This window comes from Leptonotus elevatus, chromosome 1, assembly GCF_054856555.1.
Source record: "Leptonotus elevatus isolate MCC_2025b chromosome 1, RoL_Lele_1.0, whole genome shotgun sequence".
NCBI classification, from domain to species: Eukaryota; Metazoa; Chordata; class Actinopteri; order Syngnathiformes; family Syngnathidae; genus Leptonotus; species Leptonotus elevatus.
This window is the reverse complement of record NC_141239.1, coordinates 31,829,001-31,841,352: the sequence shown is the minus strand read 5'-3', so window position 1 is coordinate 31,841,352 and position 12,352 is coordinate 31,829,001. Positions and strand designations below refer to the sequence as shown.

General features: G+C 37.7%; 1 protein-coding gene across 4 annotated transcripts in view; it reads left to right on the top strand.

Annotated features, from left to right (window-relative positions):
• Positions 1–12,352, top strand: part of baiap2l1b (BAR/IMD domain containing adaptor protein 2 like 1b) — a 36,073-nt gene continuing 23,721 nt past the window's right edge. Inside the window, exons 1-5 of one of the 4 annotated variants that reach the window (XM_086092348.1) lie at positions 1–143; positions 1,653–1,697; positions 3,165–3,294; positions 7,002–7,077; positions 7,190–7,276. In XM_086092348.1, the coding sequence (XP_085948474.1) occupies positions 3,244–3,294; positions 7,002–7,077; positions 7,190–7,276 (214 nt within the window). In that variant the 5' untranslated portion in view covers positions 1–143; positions 1,653–1,697; positions 3,165–3,243. Of the gene's footprint in view, positions 144–1,652; positions 1,698–1,751; positions 1,774–2,825; positions 3,295–7,001; positions 7,078–7,189; positions 7,277–12,352 lie in introns of those variants that run through there. The other 3 variants (XM_086092366.1, XM_086092358.1, XM_086092339.1) reach the window with 3 other exon arrangements.

The window sequence follows — 12,352 nt, the reverse complement described above, 5'->3', positions numbered from 1 at the left end:
CCTCCAGCACGTGCAACAACATGCATTCAGAATCAGAAGAGGACCTCACTATTCTATTTGCATGTTTTATGTCAGTGATTTTCAAAGTGTAGTAGTTGTTCGTCATGTGCTATACTGCAAGAGCGGATATCATCCAAGACCAAGTAAATACTGGGCCGGTATCGCTGATATCAACACTGAAATTATACTTTTTTGCAACAGCAGCATTATAGGGGAGACCGGGGCTAGTTTTATCACGGGTAAGTTGTCACATTGCAATTATCTTCTCCATCAGAGGGCGCAATGAAAAAATGGAATACTAGTTTTCTTCGTATAAATGGTCAGGGGTTGTGTACAGGTGTCGTACATAGACAAATTCTAGCAGCAAATCATGTAGACTTGTTAGAAGAGAGATTCAGGCATTTTATTAAGCCTCAGTCACTGCTCTGTTTTAAGCTAACTTTGATCTAGAGCAAGAATTAGCCAACATGGTAGTTTGGGGCAACTTGTCTCAGTCGTTTTGGGGTTTGTTGTCACATATCCAAAGAATGGGCCAATGAAAAACTCTGTTTACGTATGCCAGAATTGTTCTTCAGATGATGAGTCTGAAGAGTGAGGAAATGAGTTTGCCAGGTTTTGTTTCATTGTTTAAAAACGGATTTTCCAGTTGTTGGAACGACAGTATGCCCACATGTCAGGACTGGTTTAAGTTTCTTGATGAACCATCCATCCATAAACCAAAATGCTTTATTATTATTATTTTTATTCAATTTAATCTCAAATGTCCTGTTTAAGGGAAGCAAAACAGGCATTGGAGGCTATGAGCTATGACCTACATGCCAGCACTTCCTATGGACTTTAATCTATTTCATAATATTTTATGTAAAAGTTTGCTCAATGACTATAAGGTAATTTTTTAAGATCAATGATAAACAATTTCTGTGGCTGTAAAAACAAACAACAAAAAACAGAAGAATAAAGATATTTTTGTCCTTGTTTTATTAGTTACAAAATCCAATGTGGCATCTTACCCCATATGGTGTGACAACTTACCCATTGGTGGGACAATATGTCACATGTTCACTCCCTCTATTTGATGGCTTTTAACTCTGCACTGACACAAAGTATGAAAATGACATGAATACAAAAAATATATACCAAAGACTTTGGTCTTTCATCTGGTATACATTTTGTTCATATATGATGTATTGATTCCAAGAAATATATGAAAGTATAAAAAGTGATACAACTAGCCCCGGTCTCCCCTACTAAGGACACATACTAAGCTTCCTATTTTAAAACTTTGAAACAGTGTCTTCTGTCAAAATACTTTAATAACCAAGAATTAGGACACATTACACCCTATATTTTGTATATTTTGTCTCCCTAAAATGAGCCCTGTCTCTAGGGATGGCGCCAATATGCTCTCTTGTATTAACCATCATAGTCCTCAGTTAATGTTTCTTATTTATTTCTCATCATTCAAACACCAATTCTGAGGGAATTGCTTTTTCTAGTTGCAAATTTGACAAGTTTGTACCGTTATGTGTAAGCAAAGTTTCATATCAATATGCGCGCAATGACTTTAGTGCCGTCTTCGGAGATGAGACACACTTTGCTCACGTCTCCATACATTCATGTATAAGCCCGTGAGGTTTCGTTTTCTTTTGTAGTGTCACTTCTCAGCGGGGAGCACTCCTGAGGTGGAACATCAAATGGTACTTACTAAGCCGCCAGAATGATATTTGTATAACAGCTTGCACATCCACATTCAACAGTAAACATTCAAAACAGGTGAGGCTGCATTCAATATTCAAAACTCATTCGAAACACATCAGTTACTTTTATAAAACAATTTGTTTTCTATTTTTAATGGATTGAGCCTGTCAATCTCTGTGAATAATCAGTTGACTCTTAGTGACATCTAGTGGTCGATCATGCTCAATATTGCAGCGCTTCTCAAACATTTAACACCAATGAACCAATGAATGAGCAATGAAGAAATTAATGTTAATAACTCACAATTGAATGTAGTTATTGGCACAACTACCCCTAATCACCAGCACTTGATAAATAAGGGCATCATATTAAAGAAGATTAAGTTCATAAACAATTACTGTGCACTATTTTTCTATTCGCATGCACTTGCTGTGAACTGCATTGCATCTGTATACTGTACTATACCCCAGGCAAAAACTCGGATTCAACTCTGCAAATGTCTTGTTTTTCTGGACTTTAAACTTCCCTTTTAGTCTGACTGTGCTTATGATTAGTTGCCTCCAGGGAGCGCGCCTTTTCATTTCCCCCCCTCGCTTACGAGGTTGTACACCTTATGCGTTACTGTTCGTATCAAGTTACAAACAAAAATTCGCTAAACAAAACACAAATATTGCCTTCAAAATAAAAGCGACACTCCAGTGCCCCATTACATTGCTATTTTTTTTAATGAATGTGTAACTTTACTTGAATAAAGAACAAAATATTACACCCTGTACTTAAATGATTTACAATATAAACAATATTCAGGTTAAAAATAGAAGTAATACACTGAAATAAGTGAAAGTAAAAAATAAAATAAAATAAAAATACAGATTCTGAAATCTACTTAAATTGAGCAAAATATGGGGAAAAAGAGAGAGAGAGAAAATATTTTTGTAAATCTGATACAAAACTTGGAACAGCAAAAAGGCACAAATAGCCAGGAATGATCAAGGGAGTAAAAGTCTTCCGAAAAAAGAAATACAGCCGTATATGAGAAAAATCTACTTTAAAACAATAACTAAGTATTTGTGCTTATTTACATTCCGTCACTAAAATCAAGAGTTCGAGGTGATTTGTTTTGGAAATCTATTTTAGTTTGAAGTCGATATCCGGAAGAGGATACACTTGACATGTTCTACTTCAATATTCCTCCTCCCCTCCCGTGAACTCACCAACCAACCTGCAACAAGTTTGACAGCAGTTTTATTTCCCCCGTGACAACCCAATACAGGCGTACTTCCCTCCGCTGGACATCTTTTTCCCTTTTTCTCTTTTTAATAATTTTATAATTTTTTTGCTTCATATGACGAGCGCTTTTTGCTTCTCTTGTTGGCAATGAGGACTTCTGTGCGACCGTAGGTTTGCCCACCTTTTCTCCCCCCGCCCCCTCCTCCTCCTCCTCTCCCTCTTTTTGTTGTCGACAGAGCGTGGACATCTTCAACCGTCGCGTTGGTGTTTTCTTTTCTTTTCTTTTTCTCCATCTTTGTCGAAAGGGATTTAAACATGTCGAGGAGCGCGGAGGAGGTGAACAAGCTGACTGAAAGTACATACAAGGTGGGTACTACAACAGGTGTGCCCACTGGCTTGAACCCATTCATGTCTTCTATAATATGAATGATGCACGTTCTAGTATTGCGTCAATTGTTTCATCATGCACTTGCTTTATACATTTAGCACTGTTGTCCAAGTAAAAACAAAGAAGAATCAATTCAACCTTTTGACATAAAGGGCTTGTTTGTTTTGTGGTTTACCATGATGACTGACATCTTCATAGGCATTTTTTCCCAATGTTATCTATCTATCTATCTATCTATCTATCTATCTATCTATCTATCTATCTATCTATTAGGAGTGTGAATTGCCTCGTACCTGGCGATTTGATTCGTATCACGATTCATAGGTCACGGTTCGATTCGATATCGATTAATCCCGATACAAACCTGTCAGTTCATCATTGTGATTTTTTTTTAAACTCAAATTTAGAAAACACTAATCCGTAAACTTGTACATGTACACTGTAAGATTTGTACAAAAATGTATTTATTTATCTGAAACTTTAGGCTTATAACTCTGAGCCAGTTTATTTAACAAATAATCTGTTGCAATCTGTCACATGTTTGAACAGCATTGAATTAAAATATTAAGGCTTAATGTTCCATTAATATAACATTCTTCCATGCTTAATGTGTGAATCCTTACCCTAAGTAAGACATTTTGTTTAATATTCCCATAAAAAATTGATGTTTAAAAATCGATTCGGCCACATCTATCTATCCATGCACATTGATGTTTTGAATTGATATCATGGCAGTCAGTTAAAATTAAAATAACAGGCAAATCATTCGACACTCTAAAAACAGTTGGGTCAAAAGTAACCCAATTATGGATAAAAAATGGGCCGATCCACTTTAGGGGTCAATTTGACCCAACTTTCTGGGTTGTTTTACATCTAATGGCCCCATTTTTTGACCCAAGTAAAAGATATGACCAATATTTATGAGTTGTTTTTTACACTAAAAGACCCATTTCTTGACTAAAAATTGGGTCAAATTGACCCAAGTTGAGGATCGGTCCATTTTTGATCCATAGTTGGGTTATTTTTGACCCAACTGTTTTTAGAGTGTATTAGAATAAAAAAAATGCGGATAAAATAAGATACTATAGTCATATACCAAATGAATGTGTACCAACAAGAGATGAAGGCTGTTTAGTGGTGGGAAGTAACCAAGTAACCCAAAATACTTAGTTACTGTCGTTCTTTAGATTTATCAGGTCTTTGTACTTCAGAATTTTCTTTCTGACGTGTTACTTTTAATCCCTACATTTTTACACAGCTCTTTACTTGGTCACAATAGGCCTGTTACTTTGTTCAATCTCCGCAAATGACGACATGATGTACAGCCAATCAAAAATGTGCATGAGGTTTCACAAAAAAGAAAAAAAGAAAGTTGAATTGTTTTAAGCGTAAGCAAAGACCAAGCCAGTCAGCACAACCAAATCATATCAATAAAAAATACTGGTAGGCCTATACAGTATATAACTTTATACTAGGAAAGGCTGTGTGTGTGTGCGTGTGCGCCCGCCCCGATACCAGATATTAGTATCAGGCCTTATTTTAATGCAGTGGTTCTCAACCCCGGTCCTCGAGTACCCCTATCTAGCCTGTTTTCCATGTCTCCCTCAGCTAACACAGCTGAGGATCGTTATCAGGCTACATGCAGAGCTTACTGTTTAGCTGATCATTTGAAACGCCTGTGATGGCTGAGGGAGACATGGAAAACAGGCTGGGTTGGGATACTCCAGGAAGGGGGTTGAGAACCTCTGTTTTAATGTATCGGGTACTGATAGAGACTGCCGATGCCAACCATAGATACTTAAGGCAAATAAAATCTGCCGTTAAGCGAGCCCTACAGTAGTTGGCCCTATAATGCGTAAGTTTGTCACATCCTTGAATCGTCATCTGCGTAAGAAAGAAAGGTCTTGTTCACAATGTTTTGTCCGTATGTTATATAAAATTACTGTATATATATCAAACGTACAAAAGGTATCCTTACACAGTATCAGTGAATACTCAAAGAGTTAATCTGAACAAAAAAGTGCTATTGAGCATCCTTTAATATATACTGTATTCAGTTTTTGTTTTTTTAACTTGTTTTTAGAGATACAAATGTGGGGAGGTTCTGTTACCAAAATATGCAGTCAATGAATGTGGCAGGCAATTGATTATCGTGAACAGCCTTTAAAAATATTCATACGCTCTCACTTACACTCGCCCGACCGACATTTCCTCACTTTTTGGCAGTAATCCACACTTACAACTTACTACAAATGAAAGTTTCTGGTGGTCGGTGTGCTGTGCTCAATCGCTTGGTGAATTGTTGGCATCTGTAATTTTTGTTGTTTCGGAACAATCGACTTCAGTCACATTTGGCTGCCATTAATAAGTGTGCAGCGGACCTAAGACAATTTTTTGATATTAACAGATTCAAAAATGATTTATGAATTTAAAAAACACACACACATATAAGTGAGGTTTTATTTTCCAGTTAAGCATGTTTTCTATGTAAATTAACTCATTCACTGCCATGAATACATAAAAAAAAAAGATTATTAAAAATTAGGGGCGACAGGCGATTACAATTTTGTATTGTAACTAATCGCATGACTTCACTCACGATTAATCACACATTTTATATCTGCTTTAAATGTACAACAAAAAAATTCGAGGTTTTCATACTCTTAAAAATGGGGAAAAAAAGTTCAACTAATAGAAATAGTTTAAATGAATTTTTGACTTTTATAGCCGTCAATGGCAGTGAATAAGTTAAATAAAAGTGGAAACATATTGTCCAGTTTTTTAGGTGTTCCAAGATATCAAAGTGCCGATTGTATGTCATTGACAGTAACTATTCCATTTAATTTTTTGCTTTTATACTTTTTGTATTTAGGTAGATATCAGAGCACTATAACAGTCATTATTTACAGGAATTGAATTAGTGCTTCCACTTTTGAGAAGTATCCATAGGTAGATTTCATACTTTTACTCAAGTACAGAGTGTACCATAAGTACTTTTGCCACCTTTGGTTCCGCTTCATTCCACGGCTGCATTAACATGTCTGTTGGGAAAAGAGCCCAACTAATTCCAGTGTTTTTTTTTCTAGCTTCTTGGTGGGAACACAGAAACAACTCCACTCCAGGTTTAAATATTTATTGGTGTTGTTTTCGGAAGGCTACATAGCAAGACCGCCTAATGATTTCCATCCCGTTACTTCACAAAGTTTGTTTAAAGAATGCTAATCTTTAGTGGTCGCCCTTTACATGCCATTCATTGACAAAGGTCATCAAGTTTCTAATCTTAAGGCAGTGGAATCATTTCGTTCACTACTTGTGCTTGGGTTGGTTGTTGTTGTGAGCCGTATATGAATATGCGTTTATGTCACACATGAGGAAAATCTCACTAATTGACATCATTGCAGAGCTCAGCATAAGCACATCACTCACTCTATTCACCGGCCGCCGATACAATATGTGATGCAGGTTATGTGGCAACTGGCACTATATCAATCACTGTTTGTTAAAACATAATAATCATCATCATTCAAATCCATCCTGAATGGTCTGAATCAAATTTACTGGCTGTCCAAGCAGTAGGATTATTTTTCCTTTAACTTTCAAATGAAGCAATCGGACAGCTTAATTGAACAAACGAACCCTGAAGCGTGCAATAAAAGTCTCTCTTCTTTCATGCCTGGCCACTCAGAATGTGATGGACCAGTTCAACCCAGGTCTGAGAAACCTGGTCAACCTGGGAAAGAACTACGAGAAATCAGTAGCAGGTAAGCATTTTGACACCTACATGGCCGAGTAAGATTAAGACTTGTGTTTTCTGTATACAGTCAAATCTTTATTTGTGTACTGATAATACTAATTGTATGTCTATTTCCCCAGCAATGACCGTGGCAGGAAGATTGTATTTTGATGCCATGGCAAAAATTGGAGAGAGTGCAGTGGTGTCTCCCGTATCCAGAGAATTAGGTACGTGTACGTGTTCTTTCAGTCCTTTTCATTCGTGAACGGGATCCACTTTTATGTGATTTTGGTAGATGTTCGTCTCATTTGGGTGTCGGAAGCGTTCGTTGCCGGCAGGGTCACATTTGAATATACTTGTAGTTCATGTCGATTAAGCATGAATAGATTCATTTACTTGAAGCTCTTAGTTAGAGCAGATCGTTTTTTTTATCTCGCCATTTTATATTCACTCGAAATTACAGAAAGATGGGGAAACAATACACAAAAAGTCTTTCCATGGGGATCGTGACCTAGGAAGTATGTATCAGGATGACCCGAGTTAAGAATGTTAGGAATCTTGAAAAAAGTACCTTCAAGTATGTCCTGTAGCCTTTACAACACAAGCTCTCTCCTACTTCAATTTTGGCTCACAACACAAAGCAAACGTTGAGTAACCGCTTGTAACTGCAAAAAAAATAAAAATGTATACCATACATTGCCGTACTTATATATCAAGATACGGCTGCGCATGGATATCATGCTGCTTGTCTAATGGCACAACCTTTTTACCAGGACAACTCTCCAGGTGGAAAGATACCTGCGTCACCTGTGGAACACTTTGATTTAACCACTGTATGTTTCTCAGCTCCCCTGCGGCTAAAGAAATAAACCCACTAATTAAATTGAGCGGCACATTGGGAGCTGGCGGGTGATGTCGGTCGGCCTCCTGGCACGCTATGCAGGAAGGCATCAGGCAAACAATGAAACATTTACCCTCCGCTTTGAAATAGTTTAGATTTTTTTTTTATCCTACCTTGATAAAAAAATAAAAATAAAATAGGAGCGTTCAGACTGTATTCTTGTTGATTGCGGTGCATGGTAATGGGAGGGTGTTAGACTACCGAATAGGGGAACTAAATTGCGGCTCTACTCCCAAATTGTGTTGCATTTAGTGCATCTACTTTGGAGGTTCCATTGTACACAATCTACACCTGCTTTCAGAATAGATCAAACATGGTTGTAAAAAGATGCTGTGAGGCAAAAGTACAAGCAAAGAGACCAATTGTTTGTAAATTGAGAACACATGTTGGAATCCCGTGATGGGAAGTGTGGAGGAAATGAGGGGCGGGGTACAAGTAAATTGCAGATTGTAATCATAGCCGTATCGAGGCACTTTCTTATGCATGATTTCCTGGCTGACACTTAAACTATGTATAGACTCCAATAATTCCGGTATGACAAGCAAGGAAAGAGAGAAGCTCTCTGTGACTCATGATGTCGGATTGTGCAGGACAGAGGGGTAGTAAATGGAAATCACAAACTGTGATATTATCTAATACAACAAACACAAATGTGCCAAAAAATCGATTCTTATAAGAATCGCGTTTCTCATTTAGTACGATTACGAATCGATTTTAAATGTCCCATTTTATTTAAATTATTTTATACTGTCTTGCCTTTGTCTGTGTGTGCCTTTATTTGGAGCGCTGTTCATGTTGTACCCGATTTGGCCACTGAGGGGCAGTGTGGTTCCACACGGTCTAATACACTGGTAAGTTGTAGCCACATTAGAGAGTAGAAGGAAAAAGTCACCATTAAGTTATTCCAATAAAAGTTGTTGTTTTTTTGCAGTGTGGAGCCGTTCTTTTAAGTGATAAAAGTGCCGCGAGTAGCGCGCTAATTAGCATTAGCGAGTCAGACTGGAGTAGATCATTACAATTCCTTGCACATCTATAGATTGAAGCAAAAATCATTGTCAATCAAATCATTTTGAATCAAAAATTGGTCTTAATCGGGGAAAAACTATTCTGAATCGAATCGCAGACTCAAAAATCGTAATCGAATCGAATCGTAAGACATTCAAAGATTCCCACCCCTAAAATGCATCGTCAAATTTGAGTGCTTTTGGACTCGACCAAAGAATGATTAACGGAGTTAATAGAAAGTCCTGTTGCTTCCAAGCCTTCTCCAGGACGCAGTGAGGCTGCCCGGTCAGAAACCCGAGCTTCACTGACGCGTAGCCAACCAGAAACGGGATACCCTTGAGAGATATCGGAGGACCGGCGCGCCTCGTCCTGTTGCTGTCTTCCTTTAATTCCTTTGGCCTCCCTCCTCCTCATTCTCATCCACCTCTACTGCGAGAGTTCAAATGTCACCACTTCATTCATTCAGACACTTCGGACTGGCTTTCCTCCCCCAGCCAGACTCCATTATCAGTGTTCATATCTTTGTATTGGGTTTGAGGTTGAAGCAAGGTTGGCTGATACCAAAAGCAAAGATACAGTTGAACCCTGAGGTTGAACACAATGCATTCCAGGACACGGCTTGACCTCTAATTTCAGAAACAGTAGTTCTCATACTAAACAATAGAAATGGAATTCACCTTTATCAGGCCAAGCCCAGCGGCCAAATGCGGACCATCGTGAAAAAGTTACCGTTAAGGGTTGAGCTACGCATTTACCAGCACACTGAAACAGAATAACTACGACCCTGTATCATGTTTTGAGGCTCCACTTACAGTATACTGTTCTGTATTATTTTTATGCAACCACAAAAACATGGTATGATTGTCACAAAGACAGGAAATGGGCAGGAATATAAATTTATTCAACGTAGGGCTGGGAGATTATGGAGGGGGGGGGGGGTTAGGGGGATAATATTTTGATTGAAATTGAAATCACAATAAATATAAACAATTATTCATTGATTAAAAAACTTCAACTACCGCACCCTATGCCCATTCATCCGTGAATGTTGAACACTTTATTCTTGAACACTATTTTTGTTTGTGTGAAGTACAAAATGACCTTGTAGAATGTAAGCCTCTTGCATTTTCATTCTGCTGCAATGCATCTTTGCACACATTCAAACCGTGAGTGAATAAGCATCTCCCTTAGCTCTTTATCATATTTATTTTGTCGAATGTTATTTTTAGGGATGTAACGATAACGGCAATATCAAGATATCGCGATATTAAAATTGCCACAATAGTGTCGTCGTCACAATATTAAAAGCAGCACATCTGTTAAAAAAGTCAGGTTGATTTCCATTTGTGTAGCCCTAAGCACCCTCTGGTGGCTAGTTTTTAGTGCAGTTTAATTTTCACAAGGGATGTTTTGGCCCTTCTATGTTGAAAATCCACGCTAATGGTCAGATGAAGGGGAACGTAATATGCTTGTGAACAGAGTCAATATGTGGAGGAACTCAATGTGTGCGTACATTAGCAAGTCAGTGCCTCAATAGTAAGTGTTATTAGAGATCGTAGGTTGTTTATATGCATTGCTATTATGTAAAAAAGCACAATTGTGCTTTTTTTTTTGTATGAGCTCTTTTTTTTTGCAACATTATGACCTTTTTTTAATATTGCCAATCTCCCCACAATATCGTGATAATTATTGTATTGTGAGCTTCATATCGTGATAATATCGTATCGTGAATCGTATTTCGTGTTATATCATATGCAAATGTGTGTTGGTATAACAATAAAAATGAATTGAATCTGTAAATATTACCTGAAAGAACAACCAGAACATAAATTCGTAGCAAAGTAAAATAATATACTAAAATGATAGCAATTAAAAAAAACAATAAATAAAAATACTGTAATTACCAGCATCTATGGAATACAAACTTGCAAACAGTATTTGTATGTGGATATTTGTTATTTGAAGGATTATCACTCCGAAAGCTGATGCTAACTTCCTGTTAGCATGTCAGTTTTACATTGACTTGGCATTGGTGATGTTTTAAAGCATGTCAATCCATCAGTGACCGATGCCCGTTTTGCTGACGAATGACGGCAAATTTTGAAAAATGACGGACGAAGCATTGACAGAAGTGTTTTTTCATCCGCCAACGTAACAGACAATACGGACGGACCTTCTCAGTCCCTTATTGATGGACTCCCATTTAACTGACTGGCAAGCCGGGCATCCCCGCGCACCCGCATGCTCACATACCTCCCCACCCCCACCCACACCCCCGCCACGGTGGCTGCTGCCTGAGCGGGCTGGCTTCGCTGCGGCCATGCTCGGAGGGTGTGAGGAACAATCATAATGAGATAAACGTGACAAAGCCAAGACCGTTCAAACATCAAAAGTAGTACGTAAATGCTAGGGGTGTGAATTGCCTAGTACCTGGCGATTCGATTTGTATCACGATTCATAGGTCACGATTTGATTCGATACCGATTGATCCCGATACAAATCTATAAATTGATAGATTTTAAAACTCAAATTTTGAAAATACTAATCAGTAAACTTGTACATGTACACTGTAAGATTTGTATAAAAATGTATTTATTTATCTCATAATTCAGGCTTATAACTGAGCCACTGCATTTAACAAACAGGTTGCAGTCTGTTTCATGTTTGAACAGCACTGAAATAAAATATTAACGCTTAATGTTCCATTAATTCTTCCATGCTTAATGTGTGAATCCTAATCCGTAAAGACGTTTTGTTGAATATTCCCATAAAAATGTATGTTTAAAAATCGATTCGTCCGCATATTGAATCGATTCGAGAATTGCGCGCTGTAATATCGCGATATATCGCCGAATCGATTTTTTCTAACACCCCTAGTAAATACGAGAGGTAATTTTCGTAAACAGGCATTCGTAAGTCAAGGTTCCACTGTACAAATGTTGTTCTGACGTTGGCTTGTCCCACGTATGGTAATTATACTTTATATAACTAGTCTATTTCTTTACATTCTTTTGGTGTTTTTAATTACTTTTAGAGAAATACAAGAAAATAGAGTTTGCCACAGAAGGAATTCAACTTGTAAGTTAAGGTACAATTGTATCACTCTGCGTGGGAATCCCAAAATACTGCACGCATGTGAAGTTAATCATTTATTGTAGTGTTAAAGTGTAGTGTTACAGTTGGACGTCTGAAGTTGTATTTGATTTTCCACGGTATTATCTGTGTCTTACCCCTTTTTTTAATAATAAAAGACCCCAAAACTCTAGAACCAACATTGAGGTGATTTCATCTCATTTTTGACATTTTTAAAATCCGAACAACACAGCCAACAATGTCCTTTAACGTCGTAGTCTGTTCACATGGCTTCCTTTACATAATCCCAGCATGTTTGCATGGT